The sequence below is a fragment of the Mastigoproctus giganteus genome, chromosome 3 (genome assembly GCF_048544385.1).
Source record: "Mastigoproctus giganteus isolate SK-2022 chromosome 3, ASM4854438v1, whole genome shotgun sequence".
NCBI classification, from domain to species: Eukaryota; Metazoa; Arthropoda; class Arachnida; order Uropygi; family Thelyphonidae; genus Mastigoproctus; species Mastigoproctus giganteus.
In genome coordinates, this window is record NC_143577.1 from 225,096,365 (window position 1) to 225,119,293 (window position 22,929).

Consider the following 22,929-nt stretch of genomic DNA (forward strand, 5'->3'; position numbering starts at 1 on the left):
AAAATGAACTTTGGATTCGAGACGGTAATAAACATTGATTATAAGCGAATTTTATATATATTTCTAGGAGTGTCCAGAATTAAGTAATACTACTGCACTATAGTAGACTTTCGAAGCCGAGGGTCAGGGGCGGGAGTACAGTAGCACGCGCTCTTTGAGTAGACCGAGGTTCAAGCCTCTGACTGCTAAATCCGCACTGGACCAGTGTGGCAGATTATGGTCAATTTCCCTCAAAATGGATTGTTGAGGAGGTTTCCATAGTGGATTGATAATGGTTGCAGTTTACCTTTACTGCACTATCATGCGTGATGGGATCGGAAGAAACTTGGATGAATTATTAGCAGCTGCGCAGGATGGCACAATGTAGGAATCAGAGAAAGATAACCATTATCCGTACCAGATTTTCTTGATTAAACCAATCAAATGACCATCATAGCACACTGAAATATCACCTTCTTATCTCCAGTCAGAATTAGGGTCAACATTTAATCCCACAGCTGCGTTCATCGGTAGCAAGAGGAAGCAAACCTGAAGTGATATCAACTTCATCATCAGCAGTATTTGTTAAGAACGCATACTTTTAACTAAAAATGCAACGGTCGAAAACACGTAACTGGCAGCTGGCATTAATTTTGAAGAGTTCGCACGCTCTGCAAGATCCCTATTACACGAGAAAAATAATGAAGTCACCAAATCTGCCCCCTCCCATACGCCAGTGCATTTTGTCACGTTTCGCTGTTATTGATTTCTCTTTAGATGTGACGTACAGAAACTGAGATAAAACGGGTAGATGATAAGCATTATCTATGAACTATGATTTTATCATAAAGAACCTGTTTTGGCAAAATGATAATTGCACAGTCCACCTAGAGAAAAACGATTTAGGCAAAAAAATGTGAAAAAGATACAAAGTAGATATAATTCTATTTTGTTATGCACGGTGGTCATGCTTCGGTGGCTCTCTCAATAGTCCCAGCAAGCGTGAACTAAGAACAATTTCTGTATTGTTATACTGTTATTATGTGTTCATTAAGGACCACTTAATACTTTAACATTTTTTTGGAATTTAGTTTGTGAATAAATTACAATGTACCAGCTATCTCCAGTTGCAGTTTTGGCCATTTATCTTCGTGGGAAGTATATAACGAGAGATTGGATATTTCCCCTCTTCAAAGAGGAGGCAAAATATAATCGTCTTACATACATTATTTGTACAAGAAGTGGGTGTTTATCACCAAACAAAAGGTAGCAAATAAGTAACTGTCCAATTTGCAACAAAAGAGAAGATGGACTACTGATTTTATCTGTAAAAATCCAAGAAGACACGAAAGTGCCCTTTTAAAGACAAGGTTGTTTCAATTATCGTCAAGGAAACTCGGGTAACGAGGCATGGCTCGGTTTTTATTATTATTTATTTTTTTTTTTTCACTACCATATCTCTACCGGATTTGTGTTCTCCTAGATCAGGTTTTAAGACGGAAGGGGGGGGGATGCCCCTAATATGAAATTAAATCCTCTTTTAGACACTCAGACCTTATTCAAAAGAGGACAGTCAGGTTAATTAAATGACCATCTCTTGCAAAAGAGATGGTCATCAATTAACCTGACTGTCTCACTCATTCTTTCCATTTTCTATCACACAGACGTTCAACTTCGGATGCATGTCCTGAGCCAAGTAAATCAAGCCCGGCTCACGATCTCTAACAAGGAAATTAAAAAAAAAACACTAACGTCCCAATTGCGGTAAGGGGACATCAGTTTCGAAGGTGACCGCTCTTTTGGATCTAGGGCTAATGTGGGATGAGTAACTTTTCTACCGCACTTCACCCACATGCCATACATTTGGCCCTATTGGCCACTAGGCATGAGAAGTAGGAATATTCTTAACCACCATACTAAATAGTTATGAAATGCTTATACGATTCACATATTTGGTCTTTCGTCCCTAGTTATCATCTTAAAGCTGTTTTTGGGCTTGAATATTGGTTTCTCAGATTACTCACAGTAAGCTGACTAAAAATACCTTCACAATTGCACGAGCCACGCTATATTCGAACCTCAACATCAAGCCTTGGAAGCTACGAGTTATCACAAAAAACTTTCTGAAGCTTGCCCAATTTCTCAAACTTAGAGTAGACGCGCCAAAAATCGACGACATAATTTCACGTCCTCGGAACAATGCGAGGCTCTCTACTGGTCCGGGTCTACTCGTATCTCGCCCCTCCTCACGTAACATGTTTGATAGTCTTCGGCGTCAATCTGAAGACTGACGCCGAAAGCTTTTGCGAAGATGCTGCATAACGAAGACAAGTTTTGGGGGACGCTTTTATCTCACCCAATTATGAAAAATACCTCCGAATTGGTTTGTAAATAAGACGTATATATGTTGTTCATGTAAATATTTCAGCAGGTGGGACCCACAGTACTGCAATGTAACTTCATGTGCGTATGGTTACTCACACCTACACCCTCCCAGACTATGGCTGTTCAAGGGTGAATCCTATTAGATTAATAAACTAATAGTGTAATAATGTCTTTTCTATAGAAATTTCCATGGGCACTGTTCTTCCGAATTGTTATCTGTAATTCCACTGTTCTCTTCCAAACCAGTCCGAACACGTCCTTCAAGTAATCAACATCCATTCACCTCTGAAACCCCAAATTCAATAAACTTTTCCTCTTCCTCATTTATCCCTTTTCCTTCTGTTCTTTAGAACAACGAACAATATTCCTTCAGAAGTATTTCCAGGGATTACAAAAAAAAATGCCTTCACCACGCCAATGTCATACTTAATGCATCCAGTACACTATCTTGCAAGGTAACCTCCAGCATCTCCTGAACACTTTTTTCCAAGCGGCACTCATAAATTTCTATCACATATCTTTGCTTTTAAAAAAAGTATCATTTGCATTAGCAATACCAAAACGTTGGTTACTTTCTACGCCAATGCAAACCCAAAGCAGGTTTAAATAGCGACCTCAAAACTTTATCTCTTCAGTTAATTAATGAAAAGACCAGAAAATAACAGATCAACAGTTTGTAAAAGTATACGTCATAAGGAGGACCTACAGCATGTGTTAATGACCCTTTTTTCTCCAAGAAATGAGGAAATCAGAAGGATGGAAATGTTTTCTCTATAATATTTCACGCCCGAATCCACCTACATTGTCTAAGACAACAGGCCACGACTTTAATGCGCTGTGGTATCTCGTCGCGTCATTTGTCCTGGTCCCTATTCTCTAGTCTAACTGGTTTCTAAAGGAAATAAGGTTGACATCTGCCCCTCAATGCTTGATTGTTAAGAAGGATGGATATACACCTTGTATGTAGATAATACTGTGTGGAGTGAGTCTGAAATTCGTCAAGGTTACTTCTGAGCAAGGCAGAGCCAGCCAAAGAAAAGAAAAGCAAGGGTATAATACATATTTTTTTCTTGGATAAATAATCACCATATAAAGTGACACGGAGTTAACCCTGCTAAAAAAAGAAAAAATCTTCATCCTCAGTAAAAATTATGGCATCTATATAGAAGCTATAAAACACACAACATCAAGAGATCTACCCGTAGTCCTAACAGCAGGGTTTCCCTTTAAGAGTCTTTCAAAGCAAGCAATCCAGCACATTCTGTTTTTTTTTCCTTATTGTTTCATTCGGAAACACACACACGACGTCCAATCAACTTCATCCGCGTTATTTATGGGGGTTAAGTACCTGTAAGCTATCGTAAAGTACGGTGCTCTAAACTCACGTTGGGGGGATAGTAAGGAAAAAGAGGGGGGAAGTGAATTATAAACCTATGTTGCATAAAGAGCATGATAAGCGATAGTGAATATGTTTAACAATTGTTAAAATAATGGAAAGTTTTAACTGTTGTGAACTCGATATAAAGATTCAATTTTCTACTTATTTCTGTAAGAAATTAATAGAAAGCTTTCTGCATAACACAGAACGATGTGTGACCTTCTCTCGTACCATTCCAAATTAATAAATGGTGCGATTTTCAGTGCACTCCCTGAAACTTTATGATAATATGAACAGATGATAGGACTAAGAATGACTTTGGACGTTACCATGGCAACGGAGAGCTATGAACACGAAAACTCCAGTGGGAAAACTGTGGTGCTGGTATAAAGAATCTAAAACGTATCTTTGCTATTTCAAAATTGCATAAAAGCAAAATAAAACTAATCAGCATCATGAGAAAATTTTTATAGACTTATCAGTACACTTTAGTATGCGCCACGAATGATGCATGGTACTTTGAGGTGTACTGATTGAAATTTAATCCTATGCCGCGTATTGACTAGGATGTTCGGGTGTAATACAGATGATTGCATCTGTTATTCTGGTCTTGAGAAGTTTAAGGCTCGGATGGGTTTCTGATAAACAATCTCCTTCACAAAATCTCACGTAAAAAAATACAATGGGGATGATTGCGAGCTTCGTAGGAATATGAAGATGGTCCATCGCAACTGATACAAAGATCTAGAAATGTTTGATCTAACCAGAGTAAGAATGGACAGAGCCAGTGTAGTGGCGCACCATTCTACTGAAAACCAATATTTGGTTGAAGGTCCAAGGCTGCAGAAACACTAAATTTTTTGAAGATCCAAGAACATGTTCCTAGTCTCACTTTTTCCCCTCATAGAAAAACGGTCTAATACAATTGTCTTGCATGAGACCGAGCTACACACCAGTGGTCATATTCTTGGAATTAGGACAATGTTGAGAAAAACCACAAGTGAAGGTTAAATTTAGAAGTGCCTCCATTTTTTTCCAGACATGATAAGAAGGAATATATGATCAGAGTTTTGTCAATCAATTCAGCCCAGGAGAGACCGTGCAAGGTTCACGGGGTAAAATTTTTTTTTACAGCATAATCTATCTTCTTAACAGGAGAGACTGTTTTTACAGGGATAGGATACACTTAAATAGAAAGGGTTCTCATAGGACAAGCAAATATATAAGCTGTGTTAGGGTTACTAAGAGCAAAAACAGGAGCACATGTACTTGCTTGTATACTAAAACTATGATATAGGAGTTTTGTTTGTTTGATTTATTGGTGCAAGGGCTACTAAGGCCATAAAGTACCCATTACAATATTAGTTGCTACAGATTTGAGAGTATAGGAGTAATCTCAGAACGAAAGAGACCTAGGTGTAATTGTAGTCTGACATAAAGTTCCCTGAGCAGCGAAGACGAGCTGTTAGGACAGCTCATGGGGTTCTGTCAATGATATACGGAATTTTGCAAGCAACGGCAAAGAGTATAAGGCAAGCAACTTTAATACGGTATACATTATTCAGCCTGAAAGCCTCATTTCAAGAAGGATGTAGATCTTTTAGAAAGGGTGCAGAGAAGAGCAACAAGATTAGTCTGGGGTACAAGAGAATACTCTTATCAAGAAATACTTGTTCGGAAAATTGCCGCGTCTGGAAACTAAGCACCTGTAAAGAGACCTGACTGAAGTGTTTAATGCTTAAATAGATTGAGTAAACTAAATTGATGGCATCCTTACTCTTGCTCAGCCAACACATATGATGGGACATAAATTTAAACTGAGGAAGAATGGCTGCGGGACACATATGGAAAAATCTGCTTGCAGTCAGAGAATAATTGATTGTTGGAACAAACTTCTATCTGGTATTGCGGTAGTAGTGGGTAGTTTGAATAAATTTAAGGAAGGATTGCACAAATTATTAGAGAGAATGGACAAAAATGGGTGGATGTTTATTTTATCTTGGCCGATGCTGTACGCTTCCTTCCTTGCAATATTTGCCACTACTAATAATAAATTCGGAATTTTCACGAACCCTAAGTGTGAACATTATTTCTGTCCATTTAACTTATTTAGAAATTTTGCTTCGTCAGATTCCTCCTTTTGTCAATTATTCGTTGTTGCTGTTTGTACTCCAACATGACAACAGCAAGCTTTGACATTTGCGGCCGATGTGGAGATCACGTGCAGCACATTGAAGAGGTTTTTGGGACGACTTCCAAGCGCATTTTCGGCACGTTCAACTGTCACTGGTGAAGTGGGCCATCATCCGACTTTTTTCTCGTACTCCAAATTTCCGATTTCTTTAAACTTCTTCATCCACGCATAATCAGATGGTGTCAACCAACTTTGCACAAGTGACGCATAAAAAAAATTATGAACATTTTTACTTATAAAATTATGAATGCCCAGAAAACTGTATGTAATTAAATGACAAACAGCAAACGCTAGTTAGTAGCAATAAATATGGAGTAAAACACTGAAATCATATGAATTGTAACTTATTTTTGCTGAGGCAATTGAGGCCATTAGGCGTCGGTGTACAGCGTCTCTAAATTGTGCATGTTCTACGGTGGGCTTGCCTGATGAAAACCCTAACCTAAGAACTCTTCAAACTCAAGCTTTTTCTAAAAACAGTGAAGGCCAAATTAATGGTGGAATCATACGAAAGATCAGTTCCACTGGTCTATTTGATTAGTGTCAACACAGAACAGTCATAAAATTATTCGTTATCGTTTTCATCTGAATTGCTAAAAATGAAACTCACTTGAGAATACAACTGAAAATAAGAAAGCGCGACCATTTTTTATTATTTTTTTTTATCAATGATGCACTTATGTATTTAAATCATCAAATCTTAATGGTGATTTATGGAACTCTAACTCTTCATATTGCGTATCTGCGCGGGTAGCACTGGGTGGAAAAGGCCCGGATTCGAATCCTGTCGATGACGCGAGGAAGTTCAGTGGGTTTTTTTTCACTCCGTGGCTGAGTTAGTCGGTCTCAGGCATAGATAGCAAGGTTTTATTTTCGTCAGAAAAACAGGCAAATCGACCAGAGAACACCCACAATTTACAGACAAAATAAATATATGGGTAGATGTAATCATTTACGGGGGACCCTAATATCGTAATTTTTTTTCTTCATATTGCATCCTCATTAAAATGAAATTTGCAGTGCTGGTGACTCTGTTGTCGCAAATTTATAGTTCCTCTTATTATTATTTATTTTGGATGATAAATTGTAAACCTCTGTGAAATTTCTTTTAGGAAGTACCATTTCTATTTGTGTTTATGCGTTTTAATTTATTAATAAAGCAATCTAATATATACACTCAGTGATCACTTAAATATGGCCACCCCATCCATAATGGAACATGCCATATTGCTTGCAGTACAGAAAGCCAAACAGCATCGTATGTTGGAGCAGTGGTAATTTGCATCTGGTAGCGCAAGTCAAGGTGATAAAATAGGTTATGGGACATAGTAAAGATGCCACGGAGTTTCAAAAGGGCATGATTGTGGGAGCTCGTGCGTCCGGTGCTTCCATATCGGAAATGGCACGTCTTGTCAGTTGCTAACGGCCCACTGTGGTTAAGTTGCAAAAAAGGATGGTGTCGAACGGGTCAACCCACCTTCCACCGACAGAACTGTAGAGGAGTACGCAAGGTTCGTGTGAGCGAAGGGTGCAGAGCGTTGTACGGGCTCAACAACAGGTCACTGTGCGACAGTTGACATCGCAATGCAATATGGGGAATGCAAGAACGATATCCCAAATGACAATGCGCAAAAGAACTGGTGATGAGTGTTCCACGGAGGTTGTAATAAAGGCTAAAAGGTTTCAACATACGCTATTAGTTTTCCTGTAAATAAATGTTATTTGTTGACAGCAAGTGTCCGGATATTAATGGTAGGGCAAGTTATTCCTGAAAGACATAATTAAATTAATTAACAATTCAACGTTTGATAGAAACAGTTGCTAGAACGGAATAAGAGAAATGATAGTAACATTTCTCAATGTCAAAATATGCCATACATATTGAATACAAAAATTGCTAATGATGTATGAAATTGGATGTCTATTCCAAGTCTGAATAGTCCAAACAACAAAAAGGTTTGTTTAAGTTATGGCTCATATTCACTAAACCGAATAGCCTCAGTTCTTCGGCCTTAATCTCGTACCATTTAAATAATAAATTTCTTTTCTCGTGCACACACACACACACACACACACACACACACACACACACACACACACACACACACACACACACACACAAATAAAAAATAAATAAATTAAAAAAAAAACCTCGAACCAAAATTAAAGTATCTATTTATGTAAAAAGATAAATCAAATCTTAATTGTTGCCTTTGTGTGTTTCTGAAACGAAAAAAAAAAAAAAAAAAAAATGGCCAATCTCTTTAGTCATAATTAATTACCATAGAGGGAAAAATAAATAATTGCTGCATACACGAAAAGGAGAAATAGTTGTCGATTTTTCTTTTTTAAAAACGCTTTAAGATGAAAAGGGCACGTGTGTGTATGCAGTTGGACGAGTTAGACCAGATCGCGTATTACATAAACCTCTGTACAATTACTGACATGCCTTTCTATTAGACCAAACATTTCTTCACAAAAACATCTAACAGCCACAAATCACCAAGATAACAGGCACGTTAATGAAGTTTCTATAGGGTGCACGCAGCCGTGATGTTTGCCACTTACGTTTCCTTAGATTGAAGCCTATCTCTGGACATGCAACATGGAATAATGGTGTGGCTTGTCTGCAATTTCGCACGCATATCATCAAATCCAATTATTCACAATTTCTCTCGGATGTTTTAAAATGAAAAATCAGATTGAAGCACATCCAACTCATGACCTGTTTAATAAGGTTGACTCTCATTACTGGTGTTTTGAATAGCGTTTCGCCTCTCCAAGTGTATTATTAACTGCATGCTTTGCATTTTCAAGATTACAAAATCTTCATGGCGTCAATGACTTTTGATAATCCTTAAGATAGAAACAGTCATTCATTTCAGATGTCGTCAAATGTGAGATTAAGATCAGAGTGAATAAATCAGAGAAAGACATTCTTGAACAACTCTTTTTGTTTAAGAGACAGTGATACATTTACGCCGCAAAAGGAACAATTTATCGTAGTAACTTTGAGTGTGGTTAAACCATACTTCATGGCCTTTGCGAAAATTCAAAACAAACTAAACAAAACTTAATTTTTAAAGCCTTTTAAGACATTTTTATGGTACCTCCAAACACAAAACGTATTGGAAATTATATTACTCTAGAAATGGGAACACAGAAGACATTCGTTGATTGACATTGGACTTAAATTCTTTAGATTTCAATTCTCAGAAAATACACATGAATGGAGTTTGTTCTGATGGAATAGAAGTAAATGGATAAACGAGGACGACGAAAAAAAGTCAGTTCGGCGACTTTGAAGTTGAACTGTGAATAAATGTTGATCACTTGATGCATATATTCAGAAGATAAAGATCGAACTGCAGATGCCAATAAGGAGCCCATGGATGGATAAAGGAAATGCAGCAGAAAATGAACGTCTGTGCGAGTGGAAGTGGGGTGAGGTTGTTATTGATAAATAATTAATTAACCTGATTAATCTCTTTTGGACAGAATCTAGGAGGTCAAGAGAAGTTTTGGGGTCTTGCCCGAAATGTGGAAACAATGTTTCGCAGTACGGTATATCTGTGATTCATACAGAATCCAGGAGCTGTTTAGAAGATATGGTGAGAGCGAAGGGGAAAGAATAGTTCAGAGAAAGTAATATTTGTCATACGCTAAGAAAGGTTACAGGTTAGGCTTATATGCAACGAAGATATATGAACTTATCCAGAAATTAAATTAAAAATTAAATTATCTATAGAAAGTGTTAGCTGCAACTGATGATCTTCAGTTGATTACACCACGTATGACTTCATTTTTCCATGAAATTCTTATCATAACCACAAAGTTCTTTTCCAAAAGTAAAACACGAATACAAAATAAATGTTTCTTACCTGTGTTGGTCTCAGCAGGGTTATCTGGGTCTTCTCTAAAAGATTTCTCTTTAGAAATCGACTGTTCGTTCTGTGTCACTAGTGACATGTCCTTCATCGTTGATAAGCTTTCTAATGTACAAACGACTTTTTCTTCCTCGTTCGACATTTCCTTAGATGAAAGCACTTCAGATTCAAATTCAGTACTCTGCTCTAACTGATTACCAATTTTCAAGTCATTATTCCATAAAGTTCTATCAGGTATCAGTCCTGCTGTCGACATATTCGAACCACTTCCAATATTTTCTTCTATTATTTGGTTTTCTTCATAAACTTTCGTTTCTTTGTCAAAGTGGGTTATTAAAAAATCAGTTAAACTGGAGCCTGTGAACTCCCTGCTGCTCGTGCCTTCTGTCTGTTCATGTCCATTAAATACCTGATTCCTTGGATCGGAACTGCTGATGTCAAGGATAGACTTCTCAAATTCTTTCGGCATCTTGAACAACGGTGGATGGGATTTCGACATTCGACAAAGGCTGGATGCTTCATCTAAACTCTCAGGATGGCGGCTGAAATTAAAAAAAAAAAAAAAAAAGACAACAAATTCAAGACGAGAATCACAGCATACAAAATTAAAGAAAGGTTGATGTATCGTTTGCAAGCAATGGTTTATTAAGATTTCAAGACTTTATTCTAATTTTGATTATAAAAGTTAAACAGAACATAATAAATTGACTGATAAAATACTAACAGCAACATTTTATTGATTGGCAAAGCGTGCAGGGTAGCCCCGACAATCTAGGTTTTGTTATTTTAAATCTTTCTTTTGGCAATACAATAATCGCAATGGTTATAAAGATCAGCTGATTCAAAATCAGCACATTTTTCATATGTCCAGAATTTTCAAGTGCACCACAGGATCCAGTTATCAGAAAATATTTCTCTACAAATGATACATTCTGTCTCATTCGCTGTAACTGTTGGGGATACAGAGCAAGGGAATGAGCCTACTCCTGCTTTTCTAAATCTAATATTTCTTCTGCTTGATTAGATGTAAAGTGACTTTCGAGATCCGCAGATTTTTTTCAAGTTCAGTACCGTTTCCTTCGAGTCAGAATAAGATCTATTGAGTTATTACTTTTCCATAATGATTTCTTTGCAAGGATCGAAAGCCAGGATTTCACTTTTTTTGGAGGATTTTCTTTTTCTAGGTCTGCTTTTTCTATCGCTAGCACAAGACAGTGGTGATAAATTCTTCAATATTTCTTCAGACCACTTATTCTTAGGCCTACCATCATTTCCTTTACAGTTTGTGGCTGTGGATGGTAGGCCTAAGAATGTCAAGGATAGATTTAAACTGGAGCCTGTGAGCCAGTAACTAGTGACACATGGCTGCATTGTTTTCAACTTCTTCTAAATACACTTTGCTTTCTTGCATCAGTGTCTGGGCAGGCACTAATAATTAGGATAATTCATATACTACTACTTTGTAAAAGGTCGTAATTAGTGAATTTGATTTCCACTACGGCTTACAGTGCGGATGAAGAATGAAAAGGCTTTTCATTTTATCGTATGTCTATTGATTGAATATTTTATCTGTTTATTGATTGAATATCAGTGGGTCTTTTAAATTAATAATAGTTTCGATTTGAAGGTGACTGAAATCATATTTGTGGTGACGTTAGGAAGAAACCTAAATTGCTGAATGGAACATTGTAAAACACCCGCGGTCATGGCCAAGTTTCATTCATTTTATTTCACGCTGTGAAGAAACAGGGTTTTCTAGTTCAGATCTCTTACACTCCAGCTGAACCTCTTTCATGGACTTAACAAATACCTTAAATGGATTTATTGGTTCTCTTTGTTACTTGATAGTCCTGTAGATACTGGTTAACATGTAAAGTGCTGAATGATACGTAGCACACTCCCATGTCTGGGGTTAGGGCTTGTATTTTTGCTGCTTCTTTGTTAATGCTGTCATCGACTTTCTCTGTCTAAAATGCCGACCTCCCTGCAGCATTGCAATGATCGGCTTAAAACATGTATAAAGCGTAGCCAATGATGACAGAAAGTGCACAAGACCCGCACGGCTACAACCAGAACGCTCTCTTCCCTTCGCCCGAGAAGTTCAGTCACAGGGCTACGGCATGTAGGTCAAATAAAGGTCACTGTGGCACGTTTTATGGCGCAAGCAGTGCATAAAGCGTTCGCCAGGTATCTCCACATCGCTATCGGAACAAACTTGTCTCAACCCTGCCAGAGCAAGGAGTTATCAGTATGGCAGAGTGGAGTAGATCGGGGGGCCATCCCAGAGCACGTACTAACGCGCAGGGCATTAATACTTTCACCACAGACGCCCTCAGTTTATCGCACTCTCAACCACATTCCACATTCGGGATAACACTCCGGGTAGGTGGGCAAAAACTCACGTGTTCTCAAGATAAACGTGATGTTCTTAGTCAATTGGTTATTTCGGTGGCTTGAATATTCGAGAGATTATCTAAGGTTGGAAAGGCTTCGATTGTGAGGCCAAAGTTGGCCGCCCGTATGATAACTGTAACCGATACTCAGATTGGACTGTCAGTTGTTCCAAGAGATGGGAGATGCTGGATGTGAGGCACACAGGAACATGCCGTGTTTGTGAAAGAGCTGTTTATAGTCGAGAGAGAGAGACAGAAAATAGGACATTACAGATCGAGGGGAAGTAGCCTCATCAGTGTTCAGTGGTGTCTACGAAAGATAAGAGTTTATCAACGCATGAACAATAAAAAAGATTACTATATACAAGATTTGATTAAAAAAAAGTTCGGTGGACGTTGCAAAAAAAAAATGAATTTTATTCATGATAAATGCGAATATTCTTCAATATAATCTTCAGCAATCACAAATATGTTCCACCGTTCCTTCCTGCCACTAATCAAAAAAATTTTGGAAGTCATTTGTAGTAGATGCTTTTAGGCGGTCTTTTGTGTTTGATTGGATTTCTTGAATCGACTCAAACTGTTTCCCTTTCAAGTCCTGTTTAAATTTTGAGAATAGCCAAAGATCACATGGTGCCAAATCTGAATAATAAGGTGGGTGAAACACGACATGAATGTTTTCGTCCGTCAAAAATTGCCAGACTGCGAGTGATGCATCGTACGGTACGTTGTCGTATGATGGATTGACCATTTTTATGCGGTTTACGGCGTATTGAATCTTTCAACTGTTTTAAAACTTATTAGTAATAGGCAACGTTAACAGAAACACTTCGCGAAACGAATACTGTACTAATAACACCATTCCCTCATTGTCAAAAAATTGTAATCAGCATGGCCTTATGTGATTTTGAGTCTGTAACTTTTTTTGGTCTTAGCGTTAAATTGCTTTCTACTAGGAGCTTTGAGCCTTCGTCTCTGGGTCATATCCAAGACTCATTACCTGTTTAAATTTTTGTTAAGAATGCAGGATTAACAACAACAAATTTCGTAATTTTCAGGAAAAAGAAACAAATAAGAACACAAATGTTCAATACCAAGTTAAAACTTGGTATGCGCATTCTCAAAAGACATTGTAAGCGCCGCTGACTTTTGATAAAACCTTACATATTATGAACACAGACATTGGATAGGTCCGCAATTTGTGAAGGACTCCCTACCTTATTGGTTCAACAACATGCACAGAGTTTGCCACGTTTGGGAAAGTTTCGAATCTACAGCGGTATCACAAATTTACATGTATGAACCAAACGGGGATAGTCTCGATAATCCGGTGTTCTAAAATCCGAAGTGATTCTTAAATCATCGATTTGAAAATTTATAATTTTGCAAAATTATCGCGTTTCCTGTCAGATATTGAGTATTATAAAATTTAATCAGCGTTTCTGAGTCTATAAAACAGGTCTAGCCGGTTGTCAATTGTCCATGCTAGTGTACACCCTCAAGCAATGAAAGAATGGAATGAAAGCACGCCAAAGAAGGTCTGCGAAAAATGTGGGCCGTATAGTCAATACCAACGAAAACTGCTATTTATCAGTCTGCGTGAACCAGTACACTCTGTATGTGTGTTGGAGATCGCTTTTCCTATGCATGCTTTAGAAAATTTAACTGATGTGATAAGCGTGTGAATAGATGGAAATAAGTTAACAGGATTCACACTTAGTTGCCACAGTTTTCACGCCTCGTGTCCTTTATTTCAGTTTTGCAAACAGAGATTTTTCGCTATTCTATTCGTTACTGCTTCCTTGTGTTCACGTCATGATTATTTTCCGATTTATACAAGCGCCTTAACAATGAGCCCGCAGGCACTATGGCTTCCGGCTTTAAAGAGTACTTCCACAGCTGATGGAGCATTTACCATGTTGGCAATGAGTGAGCAGAGGGCACTTGTGACCATAAGACTGGGTTGAGCGCAGACTGCTAACGAATGAACAAATAGCGAACAGTGATAGTGTACCTCAGGATCCTTAGGATATAGTAAGACACTCCTATTCTAATGAGAGGTAACTGTAATTAAAACGATTAAAATATTGGTACTATAAGGTACAGTCTAACTGCGTTATCACAACTTTCTAGCCTAGTAAGAGCGGAAATCGATTTGAACAACTTAAATAACTCAAACGAAAAATTAACCAGGGAGTTTCAGATGAAGTAAGCGAAGAGACTAAGAATTGGGAAAGTTCGGACAGACACTTCGACACAGTCATCGGTAATAGATGTGTTGATATGAGATAGAGGTGGGTTACCTTATCGTGGATAAACTAAAATTACTTGTTCAATGGCTTTCTGGAAACATTTTTAAATGATCTGATAATCGTGAAAGATACTTTTACGCGAATTTTAACTTTTCAATTTATTTAACCTTCTGTGGATGTGCTTTGTTTCATATTCCCAAAAGTCCGTCATATCACAGAAGCGGAAATATGTTTTCTTAGAGCACAAAATGTTCAATGGATTTTAACACTATCGAAGGCTTAACAAGCCATATATCGCAGAGCTGTGAACGGCCCTGGATAAAATTTGGGCCGAAGAAACTAAGGCAATATGAGGCATCAGTATATTTTGTCTGTAAACTGCTTGTATTCTAATGTCTGTTTTCTTGTTTTGCAGAAAAAAAGCACAGTTTTGGGGAGGGAAAAAACCAAAACAATACAATCCTATCCAGATATCTCGGCTATGATGTGAAAAAAATTAAATAAATGTTCTCCTGTCCCGATTGAAAATTTTTCTCAGTTTCGGCAGACGATGAGATTCAAACCTAGACCATTTCCTCGATAATGGCGAAAGCACTGTTGAGTGAATGAGACGCCAATTTCCTCATCAACAAGTACTGTCCTACTAATCCATCTGAAGTGCAAAGTCCTGCGCTGCAATAGTGAAGCCAAAAGGTACGATGTTGTTGTTATTTGGTTTTTAGGAGGATTAGCAACTAAGGCCATATTGCTCCGGGGATATGCAGTGGCCGTTCCCTGACCTTTCCGCATCCTCCGTATTTTGGTGGTCACAACGAACCCCGGTCTAATCAAGAAGTGTGTGCTACGCACTGCTGCTCCTGCCCACCTGGCTACGGAGGCGCCCAAAAGGTACGAACAATTTTGGGCACGTTCACACATGAGTAAAGTGCCTATTATCCGCTGTCTTTCCATCTGCATGTAACAAGCGAATCCCGGTCAATATACGCGTGTGTAAGTTGTGCGTGTTCTATGATCGACTTTCCTGCTTAGAGGGATGAAAAACCAGGCGACCCTCTACCAACTTCAACAGAAGGCAGAGTTGGTTTTTTTATAATTTTCTCAGATGTAACTAAGACCATGAGCGTCAGTATATGCACGTAAATTGCTTGCATTCTATCGTACATTTTCCTATTTTAGGGATGAAAAAACTAGTGACTGTTGCCCAAAACCGACTGGCACTGCAACGGTGCTAAAAAAAAAAAAAAAAAAAAAAATCCCATAAAAGTTCTCCGACCCATGGGAAGTATTTTTTGTTCGCTTTTGGACTTTATTCTGTGATAGTAAACGAACTGGGACATTTTCCACAGAACATTGACACTATCGCAGCTGTGAAAATGTGCAGATACATGTCAGTTGTTTCCCTTATTAACAATGTTCGGCTCTCTACAGATACCTGTCCTTTTTTGACATTTCCGCGTGTAGCACAATGGTAACGTCACCGTCCACCCGCAGTGGGTGGAAAAGGCCCGAGTTCAAAACCCGCCAATGACGCGAGGAACTTATGGTTTTTTTTTCCCACTCCGTGGCCGAGTTAGTCGGTCTCAGGCGTAGATAGCAAGGTTTTTCCCCAGAGATTGGGGTTCATTATTCAGCATAAGAGGCAAATTGACCAGAGAACACTGATATATATTTCTTTTATTTAGGCACTACCAGTTGAAATTACCAGCGACTGCTACTGGTTTATAAAAACCTTTTTTTTTTTTTTTTTTTTTCCCCACTGTTTTCATGTCATGAATCGATTACGAGAGTACAAAATGATCAGTCCCTCTTCAAAAACTGAAGTATTTTCGAAAATTGGTCGTGATAAAGCATACTTTTAAGGACTTTAATCTATTCCGAGAAAGCATGTTTTCTATTCTTCCATATCCATAATTCTGCTACAGCAAAACCTTAAGTTATCTATATTGATCTTTTGAAACTCCAAAAGAGGTCTTTAATGCTTACTAGAAATCAATTTACCCATATGGTACGAGCAATAAATTTAATTGACACCATATAACTTCTTATCTGAATAGCACTTGTGCTTATGACCTATTTGCATTATGTAATTTCCCACATACTAGACATACCAGAGAGTAAAGGTGAAGCAGTAACAATCATCATATTCAGTTTATAGACCTTACGGTACTCATTAAATACTGGGACAGTAGTAATTGTCCGTTTGACCTTGTCTGTACAATTGAAAAACAACAATTTTCTTCTTTCAAATTCAGCATTCTTGGGGATCTTTTTAAATCTTGTGCTAGATTTACCTTTTCTACTTTTCACATTCGGTTGGTTGTTTTAGCCATCCGTGTACTGATTTTTTGCGCGTCTCCTCTGAGGGCTCTATAATGCATGTAGAATCAGCATTTGGAGTGTTGTATATATTATTTTATTTTAGGTCTAGAAAAGTCATATCTATAGAAATTATGCACTGATTTAACAAAAGAAAAGCGCCATATTGCCTGCACTGAAAAACATTTTTTTGAGAGAACTGTGTGCAAAATATCCACGAAAATATTTGAACACATGACACGATGGGCTGACTATTATTAGCATTTACCATTAGTAGACGCATATGATGCAAGAAAGTAAGCTTATACAACATCAGGGGAAAAAACACCTTTCCATTTCACCCATCCATTTGCTCTAAAAGTTTGTTCACTTCTTCCTTGAATGTATTTAAGCTATCCACTTCCACAACGACAGATGGAAGTTTGTTCCAGCAATCAACCACCCACTGCCTAAAATCAAAAAAATTCCGCACATCTATTCTACAATTGTCTTTCCTTAATTTGAATTTATGTCCCCTCAGGTGAGTAATCTGAGCAAGAGAAAGAATCCCACGAGCACTGAGCTTGCTCAAACCGTTCAAGGCCTTATACACCTCAATTAGATCACCTCGCAGGTGCCTAGTCTCCAGAAGCTGCAATTTGCAGAATTTAAGCCTATCTTGGTAACAGCAACCCTTTCTTCCACTCACCAATCTCGTTGCCCTTCTCTGTACCCGTTCTAGCAACTCTACATCCTTCCTAATATGATGCTTCCAGACCACTATGCAGTACTCAAGGTGTGGCCTGACCATTACCTTATACAAGGGGATAATCACATCCTTATCCCTACTAGCAAAATTCCTGCATATCATTGACAAGACTCTATAACCTACTCCTGTCTGTCTGCACTGCTTAGAAAACTTCATATCTGACTGCACAATTACCCCCAGGGCTCTTTCATTCTCCACTACCTTGAGTGTAACACGACCCAGTTGGTACATTTCTGTGGGGTTACTTCTCATCATATGCAGTGCAGTACTTTGCATTTGTTAAACTTCAGTTGCCACTTCTCAGCCCATCTGCCCAACTTTTCCAGATCCTGTTCCAGCAGCATACTGCCATTACTGTTATTAACAACCCTTCCAACATTTGTATCATTTGCAAACTTTGACATTAAGCTTGATATATCTTCATCAATATCATTGATATAAATATACAAAACAACAATGGGCCCAACACCGAACCATGGGGGACTCCACTAATAACATTAGTCCACGAAGAGCAGTGTCCATTGATTATCACTCTGTCTTTTCCCACTCAACGATCATTTTATCCATTGTAGCAACTTGCCCTTAATGCCATACTGCTCCAATTTGTACAATAGTCTTCCATGTGCAACAGTATCAAAAACTTTCCTGAAATCCAAGTATATGATATCAAAATTATTTTTTGCATCCAGTTCCTATATGACCACGTCATAGTATCCAATCAAATTTGTCATACAAGACTTCCACTTAACAAACCCATGCTGTGTCTAAATTATTACTGCAGTCTTGTCTAGATGATCCTGTATCACCTCTTTAACCAGTGACTCCATTATCTTCCCTGGAAAAGAAGTCAAACTAACAGGTCTGTAATTACTCGTGTCACCCTTTGATCCCCTTTGTGAACTGGACATCATTTGCACATCTTTATATAAGTAAAGAAGTCTTTGCTGATTTTCTTTACATCCTTTGCCAAAGATTTCTCATAATCTGCCTTCACTTGACTAACCTCCTTCGTGACTTGATTACAGATTAGCTTATAGCTACCATCGGCTTCTGTGTCTCCTGATAATTTATATGTATCCCATATATTTTTCTTCTCTGCCACGAGTCTCATTAGTTCACCTGACTTCCATTTGGGCCTAAACCTAAAACAGTATTTCTTAGTAGGAACAAAAAGCCTAGTAGCTCCCAAGATTACTTCCTTGAATGCTTCCCATTTAGAATTTGCTGCTGCTAACATCATCAGTTGGTCCCATTGTATATAATTAAAAAAAAAAAATCTTTGAGACCACTGCAGTCACCTTTACGAAAGCTAAAACCCTTCCCGTTACCCCAAATTTTAGTTACATCTGTAAGTAAATCCCACATCAGTACACTGTGATCACTGCCACCTAGTGGTTCCTTTATCTGTAAATTCTTAATGCATGAATAATCCCTGCTGATAATCAGATCAAGAGTGTTACTCCCTCTGGTTGCCTCTGTAATATGCTGCTGTAGAAAACAATCATTCAATAAATCCACAAAAGCCTTGCTAGTGTGCAAGTGACCAACCCACAAGTTCCAGTCAATATCTGGGAAGTCATAATTCCCCATTATACACTACCATCATGAATTAGATTGCTGAATCCAACAGATTAAAAGAAATGTCAGATAACTAGTGACCGTTGACGAAATTTTAACTCATTACTATGATCCAGAGCCTGTACAACAGGCCATAGAGTGGCATCATGAAGAACCACTTCGCCACAGAAATTGTGAAGGGCGCCATCAGGTACTAATGTGAGGGCATCAATTTTTTGGGACAAAGAAAGGGTAATATTCAAACTAAAAGTCAAACATTGCGAAGCTCTCCAAAGAGAACCCCCTTCCTGCATGACAATGCTTCCAGTCGAAATGCTCAGGTAGCCACGGAGACAATTGATCACTTAGGTTATGAACACACCCATCCAATCCATTCCACAGATATTGCTCCTTCGGATTACTACCCGTAATCATTTGTCCGCGCGGATAGCACAGTGGTTATAATTACCATCCTCCATATACCGAGTGAAAAAGATCCGTGATCGAATCCGTCAATGACGCGAGGAACTGTAGGCATTTTTACTCAGTGGCTCAATTAGTCGGTCTCAGGCGTGGACAGCTAGAATCCTTTGGGAAACTTGGGTTTTATTTCCAGTAAAACAGAGAATCGACCAGAGAACACATCCAATTTATGGCTATATCATACATGGGGAGATGAGTTAGTTCTCAATACCCGTATTTTGCACTTTTTTATTTTTATTTTATTTAGTACCCGTAAGGCCGACACATTGAGACAAATAATGCTGCCCAGGGTTTTTAAAGAACCAACGCAGTGAATTCAATGTAAGGCGCTAGAAAAAATAAGGGAGCACTGCATAAAGAGTCTAATCCTTAAAAGTGACTACGGTGAATAAACACTTGATTCGTTTCTTTTAATATTCTTATATTATAAATTATAGTGTTAATTTATTTAATATATTAAAATTGAATGCCTATCCATTACCGCAAAAAATTTCACACAAAAAGTCAATTTTCCTTTAAATATATTTTTTTATGCCTGGGCTACAATATAGTGGCGGAAAAAAAAACAACATCACCTTAAAAAAATTAACATTTGTAGTGAAATGTATAAGATATTGTTTGATTACAGTCATTTTGTTTGTCGCAAAGCAACGGTATTGCGTCAGATAACGCTTCTATTGAATCAGACACTAATTGCAAGGTATTGCATCAGCCGTTTCTATAAATACGGCGTTGGATGGGTATAAATGCTCATTGGTATCCTGTTTTACAGAGATGTAAGCATGGCTCCATATGTTCAGTTGACACCAAGAAAAAAAGTGTAACTGTTGCTCTGTCCCAGGAAGGGCTTTCTACGCGTGCTATCGCTGATAAAATAGGCTGCCACCAGTATCCCGGGAGCTGAAATTAAAGCGTGAAACCGGTAATGTGAAGAGAAGACCTGGATCAGGCCGCAGGAGAGTGGCTACGCCTTCCCAAGATCGATATTTGAAACGGCTATGCCTTCGTAATCGTTGAAACAAGTGCACGAACTATCCCAAAGATAGCTTTCGGAATGTGGTCTGCATGCCTATCGGCCCAAGAAGAAGCCTTTGTTGACCCAATAAATGAGGAAGAAGCGACTTGCTTGGGCTAAAACGCACGTTTCATGGACAAAAGAGCAATGGGACACCGCCATCTTTTCTGACGAATCGAAATTCAACCTGCATGGCTCGGATGGGAAGCGATATGTCAGAAGACGAAAATCGGAGGCATACCATCTTGACTGCATAACACCGACTGTAAAGTTCCCAGCGGTCAGATGGTCTGGGGATGCATAACAAGCAAAGGGCCACGTGGGGCGAATTAAGTTTATTAACAGAACGATGAATGCAGAAACCTACACTTGCTATCTTGGTGGAGTGCCTGAAACCCGTTATTAGGGATCACCACACAGACGTCCAAAACTGCATTTTTGAACAGGACTCAGCACCTTGTCACACAGCAAAATTGGTAAGTTTTATGATATTTAGATTTAATGATGCGTTTGTCTTCTTGTCTCACAAGGCTTAAAACATACTTGCACCATGTTTTTCCCCCTTAAGGTGCTTTGGTTTGGTTTTTTTTTTTTTTTTTTTTTTAGGAGCATTAGCAACTAAGGCCATATTGCTCCGGGAAATGCGATGGTCATTCCCTGACCTTTCCGCATCCTCCGTATTTGGTGGTGACAGGCTCGAACCCCGGTCTAATCAAGAAGCGTGTGCTACGCACTGCTGCTCCTTCCCACCTGGCTACAGAGGCGCCTCCCTTAAGGTGCAGTCATACTTCAGAAATGCTGGCATTAGTGTTGGACTGGTCCGGCAACAGTCAAGATTTGAACTCTATTGAAAATTGTTGGTACATAATGTCGTCTAAAATTGTTCAGAAGAAGCCAACAAGTAAGATTCAGCTGCAGCAGAGCATTGTAAGAGTGTGGTACCACGAAATTGGGCAACCGTATATCCAGAAGTTGATTAACTCTATGCCAGATCGTTGCAAGGGTATAATTGTAGCTCGAGGAGGAACAACAAAATATTGAGGACTTATTTTGCTGATTTACAGTACATAATACTATTACGTTAACTTGTTATTTCAGTTTTTACACCTAAATGCAATAAAATGTATGTTCGGTTCTCATGATTGCCATTTGCATGATTTCTCATATTTCCATTAATTACGCATTTTACCCTTTGGGAAGATATTTATGGCAGTTAGGTATATCAGGTGGAGTCTTTTTATTGGATTTCATTCACAGATATATATATATATATATATATAGATAGATAGATAGATATCCCATCTAACAAATGCATTTCGAACATTTCTGCAACCCACAATGCAGCGCAAAATACATTATTTGCAGAATTCACGGGTGATGCAGTTTTTTTGTCAGCCACTGTAATACCAGAAAGCAGTCCTAAATATATGCTTCTGCGCATTCCTATTCCTTCAGATTGTTCATAAAAGTTTTGAAAGTTTGAATAATTTTATGCACTGCTATTTTATTTCAAGGTTTTTTGATCAAATTAAATTACAATTTTTATAATATTTTATTTCATTAAGCTTATAAAATTCTGTTAATTTTAATGGAACGAGGGCAAATTGAGTGCTAAGTATCGCTTTGCTTTGCTTTTCATTTTAAATTTATTAAAAATTAATAACATTTCAAAATCTTTACTACGTAAAAGTAAAAAAAATAGGCAACCCCTATTCAATGTAAATAAAAGAAATGAAGTGCATATATATATATATATATATTTTTTTTTTTTTTTTTAGTTATATGACAGAAAAATCAAATTTGATTTTCCCAAGTTCGGTGCATATTTCTATGAGGCAGAAAACCGTTTGGAAAGAATTAATGAAAAAAAAATAATAATAATAAATATATATATACACACACGATACTGCATATTTTTATGCTTTTATGAATAATTTGAAATCTGTCTGGGTCGACGAACCTCATATTTCATTTGTCTACTGGTTTCATTTACCAGTCTGATCCCTGAAAATTAACAACAAAATAAGACATATTTGTGTCTTAAAACATGTGAACAATTTTCAGTCTGACATGTCTTGCAGCGCCATCTAGTCGTCAGAATTGGATGCTTCTTATAAAGCACCTGAACCAGCAAACTCGATATTCTGGTTTCGATGCATGTTCAAGAGAATGATAAGGAAAAACGTTGCTAGATTAGGACATTTATACATCACGAAAAAAAAAAAAAAAGTAATAAATAAATAATAAATAAAACAAAATAAAAATGCAGCGCTCCTAGCTCGGATGTGAATGTCGTTGTCCTGCATAAAGTATTTTCTGTGTCACACAGGAAAGAGTGGAAA

At 38.0% G+C, this 22,929-nt stretch overlaps 1 protein-coding gene across 1 annotated transcript in view; it reads right to left on the bottom strand.

The window, feature by feature from the left end:
• LOC150088793 (uncharacterized) overlaps positions 1–22,929 on the bottom strand; it is a 152,837-nt gene that overhangs the window by 125,300 nt on the left and 4,608 nt on the right. Inside the window, exon 2 of the mRNA XM_090370327.1 lies at positions 9,818–10,365. Within this exon, the coding sequence (XP_090226453.1) occupies positions 9,818–10,365 (548 nt within the window). The remainder of the gene's footprint in view (positions 1–9,817; positions 10,366–22,929) is intronic.